The sequence below is a fragment of the Chiloscyllium punctatum genome, chromosome 24 (genome assembly GCF_047496795.1).
Source record: "Chiloscyllium punctatum isolate Juve2018m chromosome 24, sChiPun1.3, whole genome shotgun sequence".
In the NCBI taxonomy this organism is placed as follows: Eukaryota; Metazoa; Chordata; class Chondrichthyes; order Orectolobiformes; family Hemiscylliidae; genus Chiloscyllium; species Chiloscyllium punctatum.
Genome location: NC_092762.1, coordinates 42,089,153 through 42,114,292, shown reverse-complemented (window position 1 = coordinate 42,114,292; position 25,140 = coordinate 42,089,153). Strand labels below are relative to the sequence as shown.

The window sequence follows — 25,140 nt, the reverse complement described above, 5'->3', positions numbered from 1 at the left end:
ACTTACCCCTCTGCCCATCTGGGGAAACCATGTTGTCTTGCAATGTTTTTGGTCTGGCCCCTCGATTATCACCTCTCCCAGGATACACCCACAGTTAGGTTTATGCTGGGTGAATGCCCCTTTGTGTTTCACTCTCACCTCTGTCATAGTGAGATACTTGGTCATTATTAGGGGATTGAACCAAACCCTCCCTATTGAGCTGATCTGGTTGGTATAACTTTCTGTTGTGAGATTAGATTACTTACAGTGTGGAAACAGGCCCTTCAGCCCAACAAGTCCACATCGACCCGCCGAAGTGCAACCCACCCAGACCCATTCCCCCACATTTATTCCTTCACCTAACACTATGGGCAATTTAGCATGGCCAATTCACCTAACCTGCACATTTTTGGTCTGTGGGAGGAAACTGGAGGAAACCCACAGAGACACGGGGAGAATGTGCAAACTCCGCACAGTCTGTCACCTGAGGTGGGAAATTGAACCCGGGTCTCTGGTGCTGTGAGGCAGCAGTGCTAACCACTGTGCCACCCAAAAAGATGTGTGGCGCCTTGCTAATTGAGGACATCTGCCATAGCCAAGAATTTACTGGATCAAATGCAAAGTTACACCTAGTCATGTATTTGAGACAGAGGATGTGGTCTGAGCCTGGGGGAAGGTCAACTAAAATAGGAGGGTACTGGCATGTAATGTCACCTAGTTTAAATTCTATCAATTCAGTAATGTACCTCTCCGGTAAACTTGCTTAAAACTATAGTCCCGGTGCTCTGCCAGGACAGATCATTAAATTTCAAGGCATTCAGGATTGTTCTGGTATCCCGATGGAATTGGACAGGGTGGCCTCCTACCTCACCATTGACTAATGGTCAACCTACACTATCCCACTTAGTGTCACAGACCCACAACGTCATGCATATGCCTTGTAGGTTGGGAATGGGCGGGGGGGTACTTGGGTTACTAGCATCCATGGCATGAACCGGAGCCTGCTGAGTTGGACACTCTAACAAGAGTTGGTGACTCATTCTATCACCCCATGATCCCACTGTGGTCGGTGGTCCCAGTGGCTGCGAGTGCGGCCGTGCGTGGGCTCTATATTCTTGCACGTAGCATCCTGTGTAACCGCAGTGGTAGCACTGTGTTTGCTGCCATGTGTTCCCTTGCTCTGCCCCTCCATCTCTCCATTGCTGTGTAAGGTGAAGCTGGGTTTGCTTTGATAAGAATTACATCCTCTTCCCTCATTCCTCTACACTGGACCCTGCTTGGAGGCATGGAAAGGAAGTATTTTCCCTCCTTTCTCTGTTTTATTTTTGTTTAGTTTTGGATTTCTTTCTCCCACACCTGGGACATTCTCCTCAGAAACCCTGCCTCATTGTGGCTTGGCTTTGTAGATAGAATTGAAGTTCACACAGGACTTCCTGCTCTTTTTGGTGGCGTGTGAAACTAAAGTCTTAGACCACCCAGTTAAGTCAGCCGTGGATAACTGACTCCCATAAACGAAGCCAGTCAGATTTTCTCCCTTCTTTTGCCTGCACTTGTTTAGCTCATCAATGGGGTCTCCTTTATTGTATCCAATTGCTGTTAGGATAGAATCTCTCATGTTGGCTGGGGTTTCTTCCCCTACATTTAGAGGGACTGAGATTGCAGACTGTACTGACTAGCTCAAACACCTTACGATAAGGTCATAGAATCCTCTACAGCAGTGTTTCTCAAACTTTCCATATTCAATGCCCCCTTCTTATCCTTGAAATCATGCAATGCCCCCAAATCACTAAAGTCTGTTTTTCCACATATATCTGCAATACTCTGCAGTGCTGAAAACGGAACTTGTGAAATATGTTTTATATACAAAAAAAACCCATCATTTATTACTGTTCTTACTGTCCACCTACTTTTGGCTCACTCTGTATAAAATTTAGTCTGTGATAGCAAAATAGTCAATGTGATCCTTGTGGTTCATGTTGTCTTGCTAAATCTTATACATCTGGTTCAATTTTTGTCAAAAGCAATCTCAGGTCACCACGCTGAACAACATCCATGTGATTGTGGGTCTTCTCTTGTATTCTGGCACTGAATCCTTTCTCAACCAAATAAGAGGTAGGAAATGGTCGTGCAAACCACTTTGCCTCTTTGCTTAATAGCGGGAAACGACATCAGGTGGCATCTTGAATCCAAAAAAAAACAAAAAAAGGGGCTCACCCATTTGCGAAAACCGAATTTTCATTGTAGTGTCATTTTGGAGCTCGATCATTTCTTCCTGAAGGTGAATGCCCATTTCTTCTGCACATGAGATAAAGGGGGTCAGCCAGCCATGTAGGGATCTCCATCTCAATAAGGTCAGCAAGTCGTATTTTCATATCTTCCTGACGTGCACAAATGTGAGCTGAGTAGATAAGTAATTGATCATCAGTAATATCTTCCGCGATATTGTTTGAACTCGGGAACTGGTAAAACTCATGACGACTGATATTCCGATGAAAGAGATCAAGTTTCTCAATAAAAGAAGTCACAGTATTCCTTGTTTTTATGAAACTCACATTATCTCCTTGTATCTGCATGATTAAGCGAATTGCACTTATCGAATATATCCGCGAGATATGCACAATCGTGTTTTACAGTTTCGGCTTTCGTACAAAGGTTTTCATTATTTCGGTGTAGGAATTCGATGATAGATTCGAACAGTTCATGGAAACGATGGAGGCATTTTCCTTTCAAGAGCCATCTCACTTCTGTGTGTAGCAGCAAATTGCAGAAATTCATCTTCATTATCTTTACAGAGTTGGCGGAGAAGTTGTTCATTCAGAGCATGTCTCTTTATATAATTTTCCACATCTGTCACCACTTGTAGAGAATGGTTGAGGACTTCACTAAGTTTCTTTGCAGCCAGATGCTGCCGATGGATAATGCAGTGTACTGCGAAAACATGTGGCACTTCTCTCTTTAAGTATGCGACAAATCCCCGATGTTGGCCAGTCATAGCACGCACGCCATCCATGGCACTAGCAACAATGTTTTTGAGGGGAACAGACTTTTTAATCAAAATAATCCTTGACACAGTCGAAGATAGTCTTACCTTTGGTATCTGTCAGTAGATCCAGAGTAAAAAGTAGTTCTTCTCGTATTTCATTTTTGTCGATGAAACGTACGTACCTCAAAAGTAAAGCTTGATTTCCGCATATAGTACTTTCATCAATTTGTAAGGCAATTTCTTTTGATATCAAAAGGGAACATAATTTATCCTCAACGTCTGAGGCCATTTCATCGATGTGCTTTCTCACGGAATCATTGCTAAGAGGAATACGCCTGATAGTCATTAATGGTTCCTGATGTACATGGTTGATAATACTTCGGCAATAGCTGGAAGCACCAACGATTCACCCACGGAATGAAGTTTATGTTGTATGATGCCACAAGACCATCCACATTTGTGGCTCCCATCTTTGAAAAAAGCAGTGGAAATCGTTGGTTGCTGATTGAACTTATTCTTTAATGTTTGAAAATATGCCAAATCTTTGTCCTTATTGTCACTGTTTCTTTTCCAAATGTTTAAGATGGGAAGGCTTCATGGCCTTGTTGGAAAAATTTTGTTCACAGAGCAAGCACAGTGGTAACTGTTTATTAGATGGAGATTGAATAAAGCCATATTGCAAATAGTCCATGCTATACTGCCTACACTTTTACTTAATCAATGAGGCCATTTTTACACTGTCGATCGAATACCCTGATGGACTCATGGGTATTACCGTATCACGATAATTTTGAGACACTCAGACAAGTTGCAAAATTTGATTGGCTAATTAGCTTTAATGTGCATTCATTCTGCCACCCAATAGAACAGTTGAAAAGCTGCATTTCATCTTCCTAGAAGTTATGAGTTCGGTGATATTGATCTCGGCAGTAGAATCAGTGCCAACTGCGAACGAGTTCAAATGGTTTGCCATTCACAGAGAAGACTAACAATAATAGTGCAGCAACCAGAGCACAGGCCTCCATGGGTGCAGGGAAAATAACAGACTAGTGCTATGTGACTAACAATATGCACACAGCAATGTCCTTCAAGGACACGGCAATCTTCCCAGTGATTGGTAAACTCTCTACAAAGTCGTTCAGTGCTCCCTTGCTACCCCCTTTGACTTCAACACCCACCGAAGGAAGGCAAATGCCCATCAGGGGGCACTTCCGCCCCCGTTAAGAAACACTGCTCTACAGTATGGAAATAGGTCATTTGGTCCAACAAGTCCAGACCAACTCTCCAAAGAGTAACCCACCCAGACCTTTCTCCTATCCTATTACTCTACATTTCTCCTGCCTAAAATGCCTAACCCACACATTCCTGAACACTATGCAGAATTTAGCATGGCCAATTCACATAACCTGCATTTCTTTGGACCGTGGGAGGAAACCGGAGTAACCAGAGGAAACCGTTGCAACTACGGGGAGAATGTCCAAACTCCACTCAGACAATCCCCTGATGCTGGAAGTGAACCCGGGTCCCTGATGCTGTGAGGTAGCAGTGCTAACCACTGAGCCACCATGCTGCCCAGATTTACCTCCTCTCTCTTGCCTAACCCATGCAATACCTTTTGTTGTCTGACCCTCTGAAAAGAATATATATGGATCGGCAAATGGCTCAAAATCTGGAATCTTTTAGCGATTTCTGCCAATTGTGCTGCTGTAAATAGAGTGGTGTTGGCTATTGCTGGGGTATCAACGTCCCCGATCCATCTTTCGTTGGTAATCTGGTTCATTGCCACAGGGAGTGTCTCCAGGGGCGCTGAAGGGGTTGGCTCCTCTTTGAAGGGTGGGGGTGAAGCCCAATCCTCTGAAGATGTTTACTGCTGTGTGTCTTCCCTGACCTCATCCCAGTCTACCTCCTGTTCTTCCCTTTTAACATCCCCACAGGCATACATTACTCAGTTGTGGTTTGAGAGTTGGGATTTTAAATTCTCCACCTCCCACAGGCACGTAATGTGGTCTGTGGCTGCCTGTTTCATTTCCTTATGTGACTGGTATATTACCTATACTGCTGCTACTTTTAGCTATGCACATTTACCTTTTAACTGGCTTACTTTGTTCTCAGCAGCCTCTTTAGCTGACAGTGCGTGCTGAGTGTCCGTGTACACTTTCCCACACTGTTTGGAATTGCTCAATGTGTAATATGTTGGCCTGATTTCTTTGGTCCCAAGTCACAGTTTTCAGTTGCAACACTGCTATTTCTTTCCTTGCAACCTCTAATCCTTTACAAACCTTTTTCAAATCCTGCTCAACACCTAGCAATTGTCCCAGACAGCATATTATTGCTGTGGGTTTTTCAAATTTGGAAATCCACTTCCCTTGAATTTTCCTCAAATCTTTCCAATACTTTTGTTGGAGGGATCCTGGTCCAGTTTCATCATTACAGCAAAATTCTGCCCATATGGGCCACTTTTTTCTTTCTAATATATTGTCTGTGCTTCTTTTCCCACACAGGATAATCCTCTACTCTGGTGCCTTTCTCAATTAACTAAGGGGTATGGGGGTGGATCAAACAGAGAGTATGGCTTTTGCTATGTTCCAGTCTTAATCCCACCAGGTCTCACCTGACTTTTGGTATTTTACCTTTTGGCCCAGTGGTTAGCACTGCTGCCTCACAGCACCAGGGACCAGGGTTCAAGTACCACCTCAGTCTGTGTGGAGTTTGCACATTCTCCCTATGTCTGCATAAGTTTCCTCTTGGTGATCCAGTTTCTTCCCACAATCCAAAGATGTGCAGGTCAGGTGAATTGGTCATACTAAATTGCCTATAGGGTTAGGTGTGTTAGTAAGGGGCAAATATAGGGTAGGGGAATGGGTCTACGTGGATTACTGTTCATCAAGTGTGGACTTGTTGGGCCGAAGGACCTGTTTCCATCATGTAGGGAATTTAATATAATCTAATCTAATCAGATCCCACTAAAGATTTGACACAGGCAAAGTTTCAGGGAATAATAGGTTCCACAGGGTTTGAATTCGGTGCAATGAAGTCACGTCTTGTTGAATCCCACTAGAGTCACCAATTTGTTGTGCTTGCCACTCGGTGTTTTGACCCTTATATTCAGAGAGTTGACTCATAACAGTAATAAGAAATGATCTTTATCTATTTCAACACAATAATAACAAATACACTACAAACTAACAATTAACATTATAAATCTAATTAACTATCTTACACTTTAACTTAAAATGATCAAATACCACCACACTAGATTAGATGAGATTACTTACAGTGTAGACGTTGGCCTTATTCTATGTAGTGATGATTGCTTGTCATCTTCCCTTCATGGTTGTTGGTCTCGAGTTACCACTCCTGAGGGTGGTGATGTGGTGATTCTTATACATGGAAGCTTTCATGCCCTTTTGGGAGTGTCTTCAATTCCTACCAATAGACTGATCAGGGCTTGATCACTCTGATCTATCAGGCCCAATCAGGTATTGATGTGTTGATGGTGGGGTGGTCCTTGGATCTTAGTTCCTGAAGGTGTTAGGGGCATGTAGGTCAGGTAGCCTTTCCAAAATAAGGGTGTGAGGTGCTGATTTGTTCTGGAAAACAACTCAATGTTTCCTATTGTCCTGGGATTGGGCTGGGTCAGTTGTACATTGTGCTGTCTGCAGCTGCAATTTATCTAGGTCTGTAGTTGTTTATTTCAGTGTTTTTAGTGCAAATCCTTTTGACCAATTCTTGATTCGTTTTCCCAGCATGCTTTATTTATTGTCCAGTTTTTCGTAAGTCTGTCTGGCCACAATACAGTCCTGGTAGTTTCAGCAGGTGGAAAAGTCAACGTTTCAGGTACAACCCTTCTTCAGGATTGATGTGCAGTCCTGATTAAGGGTTATATCTGAAACATTGACTTCTCCAACACCTGATGTTAACTGGCTTGCTGTGTTCTTCCAGCCTCCTTTTTATTTACTTTGAATTCCAGCATTTGCATCTTTTTTGTCTCTAAATGTACAGTCCTAGCCAATTCAATCACAGATCTGTCAGCACTAATAAAGATGGAATATCAAATTAGCATTTTCAATTATCTAATGAGGTAGTTTTTACAGAAGCTGAAGCAAAAGGGACTGAAATTATCAAAATCCTAGCTAATATTGAAACAAATGGGCGGCACGGTGGCACAGTGGTTAGTACTGCTGCCTCACAGCGCCAGAGACTCGGGTTCAATTCCCGCCTCAGGCGACTGACTGTATGGAGTTTGCACATTCTCCTTGGGTTTCCTCCGGGTGCTCCAGTTTCCTCCCACACTCCAAAAATGTGCAGGCTAGGTGAATTGGCCATGCTAAATTGCCCGTAGTGTTAGATGAAGGGGTAAATGTAGGGAAATGGGTCTGGGTGGGTTGCACTTCGGCGGGTCGGTGTGGACTTGTTGGGCCGAAGGGCCTGTTTCCACACTGTAAGCAATCTAATCTAAATATAGAGGAAGAAGCTTACAAATAGCAACTGACAATGAATTATTCAAATTCCAAATTGTAAAAGAACAATGAGAGGAAAGGCAGAAAGAAATACAGGAGAGAGACATTCAGCAGTTTGAATTGGAGAAGGCGAAACTGAAATTAGACAATCAGAACAGATCATTTAAAAAAAACCTGATTCTGATTTGGATTCAGAACAGAGTTTTGATTTTCTGAAAGAGTTAGTTACACAATTTAATGAAGGTGAGGGCAAATCCTGCTTCATTTCATTTGAGAAAGGTGCTCAGAGAAGGAAAGAGAGTTTTGGACCTGACCATTAAAGGGGAGAATTAATTGAAAGTTCTTGCAACACTTATTGTCAGAAGCAAACTCTCTGCATTATGAACGGATGAAAACCACCATCTTAAAAGCACATAAGTGAGTACATAAGCCAAGATCAGAAATTTCTAAAAATGGATGAATTTGAAAGAGAGAAAAGTGTGGCTTTAGATTGATGGGTATGATTTTTTTAAGATTAGACCACTGTGGATCAGACCCCTCCTTCAAGGATGCACGGAATTAGACCTTTAGAAAGAGGTCAATATCAGTATCCTAGTTAACATAAGGTCCCATATTGAAGATCAATGAATTATGAGAGTGAACAACGTTGCCATTATGGCAGATGACTACAGACTTACTTACACCTAGAACTTAAATCAAGAAAACTCTTTCCCTGATAATCCTGAGGTCTGGAAGGTTCAGAAAGCAAGTGAACAATGGGAAATGGGATAGTAGTGAAAGGACAGAAGAGGAGGAGAAATAAGCTCAAGGAGAAGGAGAACAGGTTAGAAAGGACAGAGCACTCTCCAAATTTAAGAAGTCAGGAAGGGAGTCGGGCTGGTTTAAACAAGTGGCAGGGAAGTGGGAAACGAAGCAGCTGGTGAGGAGATGGTACAGGTTAATAAGCTAAACAAGCAAGGCCAAGTTCATGAACAAGACAGGATGGTTAAACGTGTATTGAGTAAGCCAAGAGGGAGAAATGATAAAAAGATGCTGAAGGACAGGATAGAGTGTACAACTAAAATTAGAGCTCTTTATACAAATGCACAGTGTAGAAGTAACAAATTAAATAAGTTGCAGGCACAGATTCAAACTGGAAACTATGATGTTATAGCCATTACAGAGACCTGGCTGCAGGATGGTCAGGACTGGGAACTAAATATACCAGATTATAAGGTTTACGGAGAAGAAGGTGAACTAGCATTACAGATAAGAAGCAGCATCACTTCTCTGGTGAGAGAGGGAAGTGATGAGGGGAAATCACCCAGTAGAAATCTTATGGGTTGAACCGACGCACCATAAAGGAACTAAAACTACATTACGTGTCATGCATAAACCATCTGATAGCAGCTCTTTTGTTAATGCGAATTGGCTTTAATGCAATTGAGTGAATAGGGAAGGCTGTTTGTAAAATGCAAACTTTTTAAAGTATGTGTTGATTATAATGCAATTACATCACCATTGGTTTATGTGTAATTTGTATTCATGATTTTTGTTAGCACAACCACCCGATGAAGGAGCAGCGCTCCGAAAGTTAGTGCTTTCAATTAAACCTGTTGGACTATAACCTGGTATTGTGTGATTTTTAACTTTGTTAGCATGGGGCTGCTTGGGAATGTATCTACCGCATTATAGAAGAGATGCCTGTATTGTATAAATATTGAAATTAGGCTGTGGCAAAGGCAGAATAGCATTAATGGGGGATTTTCATCTTAACACAGACTGGGCGAGACAGGCAAGCGCCTGCCAGAAAGGATGTGAATTTCTAGAGTGTATCCAGAATAGTTTCCTACTGCAATGTTTTGGATGCGACAAGGGACAAGCAATTTGGATCTAGTAATGAGCAATGAGCCTGATTTAATTAGTGACCTAGTTGTGTGTGAGAATTCATCAAATAGTGATTATAATGTGATCAAGTTTCACATTGAGTTTGAAGGAGACAAGCAAAGATCGGTTATTAGAATTTTGGATTTAAGTAAAGCAGACTTTAATGGATGAGGCAGAGACTGACCAAAGTAAACTGGGAAGCTCTGCTAACAGATAAAACAAGTGAGGAAGGAAAGGATATTCAAAGAAACATTTGATGCTTTTCAAAAACAGTTTATACCCATGGGAAGGAAAAGATCCACCTCACAAAAAAACAACCATGGACATCTAAGGAGGTAAGGGACAGCATAAAATTCAAGAAATGGCTTGTAAAAACACAAAAAACAGTATGGATCCACAGAATAGGACAAATATTAAAACCAACAAAGCGGCTGATAGGGGAGGATAAAAAGGATTATGAAAGGAAACTTGGAAGGGACGTAAAAGACAATAAGTAAAGATTTCACAGTTATATAAAGGGAAAGCAACTGGTTAAGAGTACTATTGGCCCACTGAAGGCTGAGAATGGGGACGTTGTCAATGACTGTGGAGAAATAGCAGACATACTGAATAATTATTTTGTTTCAATATTCACAACAGAAAAGAAGGATAACTCACTGGAAGTCACAAAGAAATTAACAGAGGACCATTAGTTTAAGTAAATCATCAATACTGGGGAAATTAATGAAACTGGAGTGACAAATATCCAGGACCTGATAGTTTCCATCCACAGCGATTAAAGGAGATAGGAGATCACATTGCCGATGCCCTTACTATAATCTAACAGAATTCCCTGGATTCAGGAGTTGTATCTGTGGATTAGAAAGTTGCTCGTGTCAATCTGCTCTTTCAGAAGGATGTAGAGGGAAACCAGGGAATTACAGACCAGTTAGCCTGAGATCTGTGGTGGGGAAATTGTTGGATTCAACTATCAAGGATAGGTAACTGATTACCTTGAAAAATTACAGTTAATGAGGAAGAGTCAGCATAGATTCATTAAGGCTTGGTCATAACTGACAAATCTCATTGTTTTTTGAAGAAGTGATAAGTGGTTGGCCGCTTGGGTTGGTGGTTGGACCTAAAGCCTTGATAGCGGTGACGAAGCCTGGAGTGCCCGGGTGGGTCTTAGCCCAGCATGTCGAAAGCATGTCCAGTGCAGGGAGAGCGAGCCTTCTCGGGGAAAGCCCAGTTTGGAGCATCTACAGGCCCAGGGATAATGCTAAGAAGACTGTGGTGCTGAACTTTTAACCTTGTTTCTTTATTTTTATATTTCAGTAATTTTGTGCCGAGGTACTTTGGATCTAAGATGGCACCGTATGTGGCAACATTGTACATTTTTCACTGTACTCTTGAGTATACATGACAATTAAACTTAAATTTAAAATCTAATTCTAAAAATCTAAAAGCGGTGGACAAAGGTAAGTTAATGGGTGTTGTTTATATGGACTTCCAGAAGGCCTTTATGAAGTTCCATACAAGAGACAGTTAGTTAAGGTGGATAAGTGACATGACTGAGAAATTGGTGGAATGGGAGGAAACAGAGAACTGGTATAATAGGTAATTTGGTAGCACATGATGGTGTCCCACAGGGATCTGTGTTGGGGCCTCAGTTACACAAAATATTAATTAATAATGGCACAAAAAGTCAAATATCCAAGTTTGCAGATCATACAAAATGGGGCATTGATGATAGCAAAAAATTACAACAAAATATTGATAGATTGGGTGAATGGGCAAAGCTGTAGTAGATGGATTTAATATAAGCAAGGGTGAGGTTTTCCATTTTGGACTGAAAAAGGATAGATTAGGGCATCAAGTTAAACAAGGTGGATGTTGAATGAGATTAGGTGGTTCAGGTGCATAGTTCTTTCAAATGCCACAGAGAGTAGTCAAGAAGTCTCATGGAATGCTGGTCTTCATATCTAAAAGGTTGGATGTAGATGTTATCCTGGAGTTATACAAAACCCTAGTTAGACTCTACTTAGAGTATTGTGCACAGATTTGGGCACCATACCTTAGAAATGATGTTTAGGCTGTGGAGGGGGTTCAACACAGTTTTACAAGCATGATATCTGGACTTCAAGGGTTAGGATGTGAGGAGAGATTAGAGAAATTAGGCTTTTATTCTTTAGAAATTAGGAGGTTAAGAGGTGATCTGATTGAGGTCTTCAGGATATTAACTGGGAAAATAAACTGTTACCACTGATTAAACATTATAGAACCAGGAATGTAGTCTCAGAATTAGGGCCAGGCCAATTAGGAGATGATAGAAAGCACTTTTACATGCAGAGTACTGGAGGTTTGGAACTCTCTTCCTCCAACAGCATTTTATGTTAATTCAATTGTTAATTTTAAATCTGAGAATGACAATTTTTTATTAATCAAGGGCATCAAGGAATATGGGCCGAAGACAGTCTTCCTGATGAAGGGCTTATGCCCGAAACATCGATTCTTCTGCTCCTCGGATGCTGCCTGACCTGCTGTGCTTTTCCAGCACCATGTTCTTGACTCTGATCTCTAGCATCTGCAGTCCACACTTTCTCCATATAGAATTAGGCCACAGATCAGCCATGATCTTATTGAATGGTGGAGCAGTTTGCCTCAAGGGGCCAAATTGCCTACTCCTGTTCTTAGGATTTGTAGAACTTACCTCCACTGTGAGAAACATGGACATATAAAAACATATAGATATTGATGGTGTTACTAGCACAGATCAATAGGTGTCTCTGTGGTTAAGCCATTGGCTGTGGCCATTTAAGTTGTATGATTGTGATCAAAAGTAACTCCAACAGACTCAGTATTTGTTCAAAATAATTGTTTAAAGGGATAATAACCTTCAGCTTTATCAAGAAACTAGAAAAAGATGTCTTGAGGCTACTGAATCAAACAAAAACAGAAATTGCTGGAGAAACTCAGCAGGTCTGACAGTATCTGTGGAGAGAAAACAAAAGTTAATGTTTCAAGTGATGACCTTTCTTCAGAACTGAAAGTAGCGAGGAAAGGGTGGTGGTTATGCTGATGATATAGTGTGTAAGAAGGAGTGAGCGGTTAAGTGGAGGCACAGCCCAAAGAGAGAATAAAAAGGATTGCACATAGTAAGCTGGGAAGAAAAGAAGGAAGAAGAGGAGAATGAGTGATAATGGGGACTGTGAGTAGTTGAAAATGAGGCTGTGTTGAAAGCAACCTATTTGAAAACAGAACCTGGGGTTTTTGGGGTGAGTAATAGACATAGAAGAAGATGCTCATGCTCTGAAATTGTTACCAAAATTGTTACCGAAGGGAAAGAAGACTTGCATTGTGTCTTGCTGAAGCAAGTGAAGGGTCTATGGCAGGGGAGGGTGTAGAAACAGTGGTAACAGTCAGTGTGGGGGAAGGTATGTGGCAGAATCAGTGTGGTGGGGGGATCAGTAAGGGGATAGTGTGGGGGCTGAGAGTAATGAGGGGGAGGGAGTGGACAGTGCGCATTGAGGGTCAGTGTGGGTGAGTGTCAAGTGTGAAGTGAGGGTCAGTGTGGCTAAGGATGGAGGGGACAGTGAGGGATGAAGGGCTGAGGGTCAGTAAGGTTGAGAAGATGGAGAAGAGTGTGTGAGGGTCAGTGTGGGGAGGTTGAGGGTCGGTGAGTGGGCGAGTGTTGGTGAGAGGGAGCGCGTATGGGAAGGGAAAGTGAAAGGGATGTTGTAGGGTGAGTGTGGTGGGGAGGGGGTTGAGGTTGTGGCGGTTAGGGTTGGGGATTGGAGGATGTGGGCTTTGGTGAGTTTGGCGGTTGGGGTTTGGCGGTTGGGGTTTGGCATTTGGGGTGGGGTACTGGGGAGGTGTGGGGTGGGGGTTTGGCGGTTGGGGTGGGGGTGGAGTTTGGGGAGTTGGCGGTTGGGGTGGGTTTGGCGGTTGGGGTGGGGGGTGGGGTTTGGGGAGATTGGCGGTTGGGGTGGATTTGGTGGTTGGGGTGGGTTTGGCGGTTGGGGTTGGAGAGGTGTGGGGTTGGGGTTTGGGGATGTGTGGGGTTTGGCGGTTGGGGATTGGGGAGCTGTGGGGATGGGGGTGTGGCGGTTGGGGTGGGGGTGGAGTTTGGCGGTAGGGGTGGGTTTGGCAATTGGGAGTTTGGCGGTGGGGATTGGGGAGGTGTGGGGTTTGGTGGTTGGGGAGTTTGGTGCTTGGGTTTGGGGATTGGGGAGGTGTGGGGTTTGGGGGTTGGGGAGGTGTGGGGTTTGGAGGGTTTGGCGGTTGGGGATTGGGGAGGTGTGGGGTTTGGGGGTTTGGCGGTTGGGGTTGGGGATTGGGGAGGTGTGGGGATGGGAGTATGGCGGTTGGGGTGGAGGTGGAGTTTGGCAATAGGGGTGGGTTTGGTGATTGGGAGTTTGGCGGTTGGGGTTGGTGATTGGGGAGGTGTGGGGTTGGGGGGGTTGGTGGTTTGGGGGGGTTTGGCATTTGGGTTGGGGAGGTGTGGCGATGGGGGTGTGGTGGTTGGGGTGGGGGGTGGAGTTTGGTGGTTGGGGTGGGTTTGTCAATTGGGTGTTTGGTGGTTGGTGATTGGAGAGGTGTGGGGATGGGGTGTGGCGGTTGGGGAGTTTGGCGGTTGGGGTGTGGTGATTGGGGAGGTGTGGCGGGTGGGGATTGGGGAGGTGTGGGGGTGGGGGAGGTGTGGGGATGGGTGGGTTTCATGGTTGGGGATTGGGGAGGTGTGGGGACGGTGGCAGGGGGGTTTGACAATTGGGGAGGTGTGGGGATTGTGGAGGTGTGGGGACGGGGCGGGTTGGCGGGGGGGGGTTGGCGAGGTGTGGGGATGGGGGGTTTGGCAGTTGGGGATTGTGGAGGTTTGGCGGTTGGGGATTGGAGGGGTTTGGTGGTTGGGGACGGGGGGGTGTGGGGATGAGGGGGGTGTGGGGATGGGGGGGTTGGCGGTTGGGGAGGTGTGGGGATGAGGGGGTGCAGTGGTTGGGGATGAGGGGGGGTGTGGGGATGGGGGGGGGTGTGGGGATGGGGGGGGGTTGGCGGTTGGGGAGGTGTGGGGATGAGGGGGTGCAGTGGTTGGGGATGAGGGGGGTGTGGGGATGAGGGGGTGCGGTGGTTGGGGATGAGGGGGGTGTGGCGGTTGGGGATGAGGGGGGTGTGGCGGTTGGGGATGAGGGGGGTGTGGGGATGAGGGGGTGCAGTGGTTGGGGATGAGGGGGGTGTGGCGGTTGGGGACGGGGGGGTGTGGGGATGAGGGGGTGCAGTGGTTGGGGATGAGGGGGTGTGGTGGTTGGGGACGGGGGGGTGTGGGGATGAGGGGGTGCAGTGGTTGGGGATGAGGGGGGTGTGGCGGTTGGGGATGAGGGGGGTGTGGCGGTTGGGGTGGGGGTGGAGTTTGGCGGTTGGGGGGGAGTTGCCCTTTTCCCGCCCTGTCGCTGGTTGAAACCCGCTTGACCGCCCGCCCCCTGCGTGTTGACGTCAGCGCGCAGCCGGTGCAGAGGACACGAGGAGACATGTCCCAGCCGTACAGCCCGAACCCGGCCTCGGGGTTCGCCATCGCCTTTACCATCACCATCACCATCAGCTTCCAGCTCGGACTCACCGCTGCTTTCCCCCAGCACCGACATGGTGAGTTCTCCAACACCCTCCGTGCACTGTCCGTCCACTCCTTCTATTGGCTGTCTTTCGGTCCGTAACCATGGAGACAGCTTCCTGACTGACTGTAGCTCATGTCAATCACAGCCCCATGTGGACAGCACCATGGCTCACCGGGGGGGGGACAGGGAGTCATTGGCTCACAGGGGGGGGGGGACAGGGAGTCATTGGCTCACAGGGGGGGGGGGGACAGGGAGTCATTGGCTCACAGGGGGGGGGGGGACAGGGAGTCACTGGCTCACAGGGGGGGGGGGACAGGGAGTCACTGGCTCACAGGGGGGGGGAGACAGGGAGTCACTGGCTCACAGGGGGGGGGGACAGGGAGTCATTGGCTCACAGGGGGGGGGGGACAGGGAGTCACTGGCTCACAGGGGGGGGGAGACAGGGAGTCACTGGCTCACGGGGGGGGGAGACAGGGAGTCACTGGCTCACGGGGGGGGGGGGGGGAGACAGGGAGTCACTGGCTCACAGGGGGGGGGAGACAGGGAGTCACTGGCTCACAGGGGGGGGGGGAGACAGGGAGTCACTGGCTCACGGCGGGGGGCAGCAGGGTGTCACTGGCTCACGGCGGGGGGGGCAGCAGGGTGTCACTGGCTCACGGCGGGGGGCAGCAGGGTGTCACTGGCTCACGGCGGGGGGGCAGCAGGGTGTCACTGGCTCACGGCGGGGGGGCAGCAGGGTGTCACTGGCTCACGGCGGAGGAACAGGGAGTCACTGGCTCACGGCGGGGGGGCAGCAGGGTGTCACTGGCTCACGGCGGGGGGGCAGCAGGGTGTCACTGGCTCACGGCGGGGGGCAACAGGGTGTCACTGGCTCACGGCGGGGGGGCAGCAGGGTGTCACTGGCTCACGGCGGGGGGGCAGCAGGGTGTCACTGGCTCACGGCGGGGGGGCAGCAGGGTGTCACTGGCTCACGGCGGAGGAACAGGGAGTCACTGGCTCACAGGCTCATGGTGGTGGGCAGGGGGTGGGGTAGTTACTGGCTCAGGGGGGGTTGGGTAGTTACTGGCTCATGGGGGCAGGGGGTGGGGTAGTTACTGGCTCGGGGGTGGGGAGGGGAGGGAGCGAGGGCAGGGGGTGGGGAGCATTGCCTCTGTGCCAAGACCCCCATGTTAGGGGACTAGCCCTGGCTCTTTGCCCAGTCTATAGAGACCCACCACTGGGAGTGTAGCTCTGGTCCTGTGCAAGGACACTCCACTGAGGGACCCGCCCTGGTTTGCACAGAGACTGTCACTGATTTTTGGGAGGGTGAATGGGAGTTGAGGGGTAGTGGGAATGTTGGGGCTAGGAGCTGCATGGAGGGGTGAAGGGTAAGGGTGGATGTTGAAATTGGTAGGTGTAGGTGTCTGGGGAATTGCAGAAATGGAGTGTAGGTGTGTGTGATGTACGAAGGACCATAGAGGCAGGGTTGGGGGTTTAGAATGGGAATGTAGGTGAAAGGAAGGAACAGTAGGATTGGATTGTTAGGAAAGTTGAGGGTGAGGTGTTGTGGGGTGGGAGGGCAGGGAGTGGAGAGGGGAATGGTGTCTGCTGCAGGGTTGAAGTAAGAAAAAGCTGTGCAGTAGGAAGGATTAAATTAGTCAGTGGAGGAGAGCTGCAAGGCCGAAGGTGGCAGGATGCAGGAGTGGGATTGTTATTGATAAGGCCATCAGTGACAGATTTTGAAGTTGAGCAAATGGGTATAGCTGTGGGACAAAAGTGAAGGAATTTGTCTTTCTGGTGGTAGAGGAGCATGTAAAGTTTAAATATTCAGTTTAAATGAGGATTATTGAAAGAGGTAGTTTGAGTTGAGGATATTGTAATATGTTGGGAATATTGAACATGGACTAAGAGGAAGGAAAAAAAGTTTCATGAATGAAACCTTATGGTAGAGCCGTAGAAAAGTAACAGCACTGAAAGAGGCCATTCAGCCTATAAGGTCTGCACCAGCTGAATAAACTGAATAGCTATTCCAATCCTAACTGGTCTGTAGCCTCAGATTACAGCAGTTTTGGTGCCAGTCCAGTATCCTTTTAAATTAGTTGAGCGTTGCCAACTCAACCACCATGGGCAGTGAATTCCAGACACATCACTGTCTTTGTAAAATTTTTTTTTATTACATTAGCCACCTGATAATTGATCTTGCTGTGAGGGGAATCTGGTCCTCCCCGTCACTTGAGTCATACAGCCCCACTGAGTCTGCACTGACCCATCTACACTGGTCCCACTTCCCAGCACATGGTCCATACCCTTGAATATTATGACATTTGAAGTTTTCATCCATTGATGAAACTTCAACTTTCTGAGGTTTCTCACCTCTGATAACCTCCCAGGCAGTGCATTTCAGGTTCCCATTACCCTCTGAAAAAGATTCTGCCACCCTCTGAACCTCATGTCCATCGCTTTAAAATTATGCCTCCTTGTTATTTGATCTCCGCTGCTCAATATTTGGCACACCTCAATGAAGTTAAACTCCGCCTCCTCTGTTGGTAGAAAAAAAACCTCAGTCTATCCAATCTGTCTTCATTCCTGCAATTTTCTAACCCTGGTAACATTCTTCTAAATCTTCTCTGTACATTTTTGTGGAACAATTATATCCTTCCTGTGATGGGACCAGAATTGTGCGACTTAACCATGTTGTCTAGCTGACCTGCCACCTTCAGGGACCTGTACACTGTTCTGCTGCCAACACCCTTCTGTTTTATTATGTATTTCATTTGCCACTTTTCTGTCCACCACTGACCCATTGATATCATTTGTGGTCGATAGCCTTCCTCTCTGTCAACTACTAAGCCAATTTCTTTGTGTTTTCTGAAAGTTTCCCAATCATGCATCTTGCATTTGGGTTGAGGGAGCAAGGAATAGGCAGTTGATGGGAGAGGAAGATATTGTGTATATGTGGGACAAAAGGATGGTGAGAAAGATTACAGATGAGGAATGGATGGGGCGGAAGTAATAGAGAGGGATTAGAAGAGGGGAGTAAAATGAGCGACCTGCTGCATAGCCTGGAAGTTGATTTGAAACGAAGTTAGGAAGGCAGTCAATGTGGTTATATTGCTGGGTAGTTTGTGAATTTGATTATTCACTATGATTGTTTGCAGGTGATGTACAATGTGGTGAGAATGAATTCCTCTGTCTGAATGGACGCTGCGTTTCTGCACTGACACTGTGCAGTGGAAGGGATGACTGCAATGATCAGAGCGATGAGCGAAACTGTTCTGTATCAGGATGTGGACCTCATGAGTTTCTTTGCAGCAACTCTACTGTCTGTATCTCTAAATACCAGCTCTGTGACGGTCACCAGGACTGTGCATCAGGCATTGATGAATCTGATGACCTTTGTGAAAAGAGAGCAGTGCAACCTGAAGGTTGTGGGAAGTTGGAGTTCCTGTGTGGTTCAGGCCAGTGCATAGAGCTTCAGTCAGCTTGTGACAACTTTCCTGACTGCAGTGATGGTAGTGATGAAGCCAATTGTGGTAAGTGTGGAACTGTGAGATGGACTTTATAAATTTTTAAATGTAGAATTTGCAAATCAAACATTTGACCTAGCTGTCCTCTTTTGATGTTTATTTCCTACGTGAGCCTTATTCCATCCTATGTAAGATCATAAGGCAGGAGTAGATCATTTAGTCTCTTGAGCTTGCTCCAGTCTTCAGTAAGAACATGTTGGTTTGATTGTAGCCTTAATTCCACTTTTCCTGTCCACTACAACCCTTGACTCCCTTGTTTATATATCCAGTTCAACTTTCGCTATATTCCATGTCTCCTCTTCCACAGCTCTCTGGGTAAGAAAATTCAAAAGACCCAAGTCCCTCAGAAGAAATTCCTTCTTATCTTTGTCTTAAATATGAAACCCTCTTGTTCTAGATTTCTCTACAAGGGGAACCATCCTCTCACCACCTCTCAAGCTTCTGCAGAGTCTTAAATGTTTCAGTGAGGTTGTTTCTCATTCTTCTAAACTCTAATGACTGTAGGATCTGCTCAACCCTTCCTCATTTGACAATCCCTTCATCCCAGGAATCAGTATTCCTCTGAAACTCTTAAGTATATCCTTTAGTAAAGAGACCAATTAATGTACTCATTACTCTATATGTAATCTCACCAATGTCCTGTTTTAGAAAGACATATCAACTTTTATACTCCCCTCTTGAAGTAAAGGCTAACATTCAACTTGCCTTCCAAATTATTTGTTTTATCTGCCAGCTAACTTTGATTCCTGTACAAGGTCACCTAGGTTCTTCGAAACTGCAGCAATATAAGTAAGAAAATGTGAGACTATCCACTCTGGCACGAAAATGAGAAAAGTGGGATTTTAATTAAATACCATTCCACTTTTCTCATTTTCATGCCAAAGTGGATAGCCTCATATTTTCTTATATTGCTCCAGGTACATTTTACCCTCTCACATAACCTATCTATATCTTTTCCATACTCTTTATATCCTCCTCACAAGTTGCTTTCTACTGAAATTTGTATTTGTGTCTTTACAACATCAGCAAACGTGGCTACGTTTAATTGAGGCCCCAGCAATGATCTTCTAGTTAGTTTCAAATAATCCATTTAGAATAGGATAGAATATTCTTTATTGTCATGTGTGCTCAAACAGAGGTACAGTGAAAAGTTCACAATGTCACTTCACATGCCACCAATTTAGGTAAAAAGTACCTAGGTACAGAACTTAGATATGAAATAGTGGGGAAAAAAAAAGTCATTAGTTACAGTTATTCATAGTATAAGTCAGAAAAAATAAGCATTACAGCCTTTGTATAAAAGCCCTGCAGTAGACCAACAGATTGGTCCCACTCCAGGCCTTTAGCCCATTGACCATCCTTGCTCCATACCTGTAGCCCACTAACTGTCCCCGCTCCACTAGGGGCCTTTAGCCTGCTCCGCTCATACCTCCAGCCCACTCTACCTCGAGCAGGAAAGAAGAAGAAAATGGGGAAAAAAAAACATGAGCGGATGGAGTGTCTTACTCTGCCACCACCTTGATCCATCTTATCCCAACTTTTCCTCTGTCAAAACAAGTGTAATGCTGTTTATTTAAGTAGGCTCATTGAGCAAAACCAGTGAATGCATATGTTTTAGTCTAACATCTATTTTAATGAAGTTATTGGAATCTGTAGTTAAGCACATTAATAACTTGGCTATTAGATATATTTAAGCTTGAGAAATATTGACTTGCAGAAGGTAGGTCATGTATAACAAACTGAATGTTTGAGGAAGTAGTTATTAAAGTAGTAGCCAGGAAATATGAATGGATTTGACTTATTTGGACTTCTGAAAGGCATCCAGTAAGGTTACGCATGAGACTGTTAGTTACAATAAAGACCTATTGAACTAAAAGCAAATTGTCTGGTTAATATTACTTAGCTGGTAAAAGGCAGATGATATGGATAATGGGTCTGTACTCAAATTGGACAGAAGTAACTAATGAAAACTAATAAGGTTTTGCACTGAGCTGTCATTTATTCATTATGTTTGTTAATGATTCTGATAATATGTACCTAAGTTTGCTCGAGAGTGTGGTGCTGGAAAAGCACAGCAGGTCAGGCAGATCCGAGGAACAGGAGAATCGAAGTTTCGAGCATAAGCTGTTCATCAGGAAAGAGCCTTGTGGGCCGGGGCCTGAGAGATAAATGGCGGAGGGGGGGAAGGTAGCTAAGAAAGCGATAGGTGGATGTAGGTGAGGGAGAAGGTGGTAGGTCGGGGTCTTGTGGAGCAGATAGATGGGAAAGGTGATGGACAGGTCAGGTGGGCGGTGCCGAGTTGGGGGCTTGGGACTGGGATAATGTGGGAGGAGAGGGGAAATGAGGAGGCTGTTGAAATCCACATTCATCCCGAGTAGTTGCAAGGTCCCAAGGTGGAATATGAGCCGTTCTTCCTTCAGGTGTCGGGTTAGTAAAGTTAGATCACATGGGATTCAGGTGAACTTGCCAATTGAATGCAGAATTGACTTGATGGGAAACAGAGGGTGATAGTGGAGGGTTGTTTTTCGGACTGGAGGCCTGTAACCAGTGGTGCTCCGTAGGTATTGATGTTGGGTCTAATTTATATTCTCATCCAAATTCTTTATATAAGAAGCATAGTTAGGAAGTTTGCGGATAATACGAAAATTATAGTAGACCGTGAAGAAGGTTACCTAAGACTAAAAAGGGATCTTGATCAATTCGGTCAGTGGGCCAAGGAGTGGCCGATTGAGTTTAATTTAGATAAATGTGAGGTATTACATTTTTGGTAAGTTGAAAACCAACACAGTTAATGGTAGGGCCCTGGGGAGTGTTGTTGAACAGAGATTCCTAGGGGCTCAGGTGCATAGTTCCTTGAAGGTTGCATCACAGGTAGACAAGACAAATAAAGAAGGCATTTGGCATGCTTGCCTTCATTGCTCAGACCATTGAATACCGGAGTTGCGATGTCATGTTGCACTTGTACAGGGCATTTGGTTAGGCCACTTTTGGAGTATGTGTACAGTTCTGATTGCCCTGCTATAGGAGGGATTTATTAACTTGGAGAGTGTGCAGAAAATATTTGAAGCAATGTTACAGGGCTGGAGAGTTTGAGTTATAAGGAGAGCCTGGATAGGCTGGGAGGTTTTTCACTGGAGAGTAGGAAGTTGAGAGGTGATGTTCCCTAGGGTATGGGAGTTCAAAACTAGAGGGCCTAATTTTAAGGCAGAGGAGAAAGATTTAAAAATTTAAGGTGCAACTTTTTCACACAGAGGAATGAACTGCCAGAGGAAGTAATAGATGCCTGTACAGTTACAACATTTAAAAGACATTTGGACAGGTATATGAACAGGAAAGGTTTAGAAGGTTTTGGGCCAAATGCAGGCAAGTGGGGCTAGTTTAGTTTGGGAATCCTGCTGGCATGGACTGAAGGGTCTGTTTCTGTGCTGTATGACTCTGACGCTCTGACTATAAATTGTGTCTCTCAAATTTGATTGTGTTTATTGAAGAGGGTGACCAAGAAGGTAGGTACTCTCTACATATGAGGAAAGTTTGACGGCTCTGGGTCTATACTTGGCGTTTTGATGAGGGGGGGAAATAAAATTGAAACCTACAGAATACTGAATGGCCTGAACAGAGTAGATGTTGGGAAGGTGTTTCCATTGACTAGGACCCAAAGACACCGCATTAGAGTAAAGGGAACACCTTTTAGAATGGAGATAAGGAGAAACGTCTTCAGCCAGAGAGTGGTGATTCTATGGAATTCATTACCACAGAAGGCTGTGGAGGCCAGGTCATTGAGTATATTTAAGAATGAGATAGATAGGTTCTTGAGTGTCCAGGGTTATGGGGAGAAAGTGGGAGAATGGGGTTGAGAAATGTATCAGCCATGTTGAATGGTGAAGCTGACTGGTCTAATTTTCTGCTCCTGTGTCTTATGGACTTTATCAAGACCTTCCACAAGGTCTGACATTGTAGATTGGTTAGAGTTGAAAAGTGTGTTGCTGGAAAAGCACAACAGGTCAGGCAGCATCTGAGGAGCAGGAGAATCGATGTTTTAGGAAAGTGGCATCACAGTTAGACAGGGTGGTGAAGGTGGTGTTTGGTACACTTGTAATCAATGTTCTGACCAATGAAGAAGAGTTGGAACATCATTTACCAGTTGTACAGGACATTGGAAAGGCTGTATTTGGAGCACTTCTTGTAATCCTAAAGTGGAAAGGATGCAAAAAAAAGGTTTACAAGGATGTTATGGAGACTGTAGGATTTGAGTTTTAAGGAGAGGTTGGATAAGCTGGGGACCTTTTTCACTGGAGCTTAGGGGACTGAGGGATAAGTTCATAAATATTTTAAAGTCATGAGAGGCATAGATAAGTTGAATAGCTGAGACCTTTTTCCCAGGGTAGGAGAGTCCAAAACTAGAGGACACAGATTTAAGTTGAGAGGGGAAAGATTTAAAAGGGATCTGAGTGTGTGGTGCATATATGGAACAAACTGCAAGAGGAAGTGTTAGAGGCAAGTATTATAACATTTAAAGAGACATTTGGACAGGTGCATGAATAGAAAAGGTTTAGAGGGATACGGGCCAAACGTAGGCAAATGGGACTCGTTCAGTTTAGGAAACCAGGTCACATGGATGAGTTGAGCCATCGGTTTTGTTTCTGTGCCGTATGGCCCTATCCCTTCTAAATCTTCTGCCCCTTTCTTTAAAACTATGCTCCCTTGTCACTGATCCCTCCACCAAAGGGAAAAGTTCCTTCTGTCTATACCTCTCAAAATGTTAAACATCTTAATTATCTCTCCCTTCAGTCTTCTCTGCTGCAAGGAAAACTACCCCAATCTGTCCCATCTCTCTTCATAACTAAGCTTCTCCAGCACAGGCAACGTCTTGAAAAGTTGTCTCGTGCCCTCTCGAGTGCACTCACGATCCTCCTATAAGTGGATTCCAGAACTGTACAGACTGAATATTAGCTATGGTCTAACCAATGTTTTATGCAAATCTAGTATCACCTCCCTGCTCTAAACTCTATGCCTTTGTAATAAAGGCAAGTATCCCTTATGCTTTTTTAATCACTTTATCCACCTGTCCTGCTACCTTAAGGGATCAGTATACATGCCTGCCACGTTTTCTCTGTTCCTTGGTGCTTCCCAGGGTTTTACTGTTTATTGTGCCTTGTTTGATCTGCCCAAATGCATCACCTCTGACTTTTCAGATTGCCACTGATTGGTGCAACTGACCAGTCTGACTCAATCCTTCCATAATCTACGGCTATTCTCACTATTTACTACCTGAAAAAATATTTTTAACGTTCACAAACATATTGATCCACCCACCTGCATTCGAGTCTAAATCATTTATATATACACCACAAACAGTAAGGGCTCCACCACTGATCCCCGTGGAACCATACTGGACATAGGCTTCTAGTCACAAAAACACCATTCGGCCATCACCCTCTGCTTCTTGCCCACTTTCACAGGACCACATTGGCTCTTACCTTTGCTACCAGTCTCCCATGTGGGACCTTTTCAGAAGCTTGCTGCAATGCATTGTTGTCATCAACATACCTGGTTACCTCTTTGAAAATTTATTCAAGTTGATCAAAGGTTTTGACCACAAAAATAATGATAACAAAGCACAGTGCTAGAAATGGAATATATAATACCCAGAGGTGAGGAGAGCAGTGGGCTTTAGCAGGACTTCAGCCTTTCATTACTGTATCTGGTTACACGTCAGGGAGATTGATGAACTTGATGCTGGAGGTGAAAAACTTGTCCAACCAATTGCTATGCTGATGCTAAGCTGTATACATCGTTTGGACTAATACAGCATATTCAAGATGAAAATATCACAAAGTTACATCATGTCTTTGCTGCATACCCCATCAAAGACTGATCCATGCGATTGCATTATCAACTTTGAATAATTTACAGGTGTAAGGTTCAGTGTTGCTTCATTTATGTTCATTTTTTTGACAGATCGGAATGAGTGTTTGGTGGCAAATGGACAGTGTTCTGATTATTGCTGGGACCTACCTTTAGGATATGAATGTGCTTGTCCAACTGGATTGGAGCTAATAAATCATTTCATATGTGAAGGTGAGTTTACCTACATCTGATTAAAGGTATTCCGGCTCACAGTGATACATAAAATTTTGCATTTGAGTGAGGAAAAATTAACCATGGCTTTTTTTTGAGTAAGTAAGTATTGACTTAAAAAAGGGGGACAGTTGCTGAAAGAGTAATATATGCAACTGTTCAATTCTGGTGTATCTTAGAAATATGAAGAAAAAATATGAAGCCAAGTGAAGAACTCATTAAAATGCTCTACATATTAGGACATTGCCAGTAAATATATGAAATATTGGAAATAAAATGAGAGAATGTGAAGCAATAACTACTAATATACTGTATTGTTCTAAGTTTCATTTCATGATGTGTTATGAATGTCATCATTGAAGCCTGCAATCTTGCAGCTTTTACGGAGTTGGCATGTCAAGAGTGAATGGGGGGTGGGGAAGGGTGGGGGAAGTAAAATATATATTGAGAAATGAAATGCATGAAACACAGTTCTTCAACTGTTTGTCAAAGTGGTTCTTGATTGGCCTAAAGACCTGTAAGGAATTTGGGATAAGAACTGTAATGTTGTCCTGCTGACAGCAACAGTGACATTTGTTGCTTTACTGCACATCAGTTCCAAACACTAGCCTTCACCTGTTACTGAATTCTGCACCTACCAGAACATCAATCCCCATCAGTATAGGAGATCATTAATTACCACC

The 25,140-nt window shown here is 44.8% G+C and overlaps 2 protein-coding genes across 2 annotated transcripts in view; one reads left to right on the top strand and one right to left on the bottom strand.

Moving 5' to 3' along the window:
- Positions 1–25,140, bottom strand: part of LOC140494485 (PALM2-AKAP2 fusion protein-like) — a 241,144-nt gene that overhangs the window by 154,559 nt on the left and 61,445 nt on the right. The gene's annotated exons all lie outside the window — the stretch shown is intronic.
- The window catches only part of LOC140494482 (very low-density lipoprotein receptor-like), a 58,834-nt gene continuing 48,452 nt past the window's right edge, over positions 14,759–25,140 (top strand). The window contains exons 1-3 of the mRNA XM_072593700.1: positions 14,759–14,904; positions 18,011–18,385; positions 24,338–24,457. Of these exons, the coding sequence (XP_072449801.1) occupies positions 14,790–14,904; positions 18,011–18,385; positions 24,338–24,457 (610 nt within the window). The 5' untranslated portion in view covers positions 14,759–14,789. The remainder of the gene's footprint in view (positions 14,905–18,010; positions 18,386–24,337; positions 24,458–25,140) is intronic.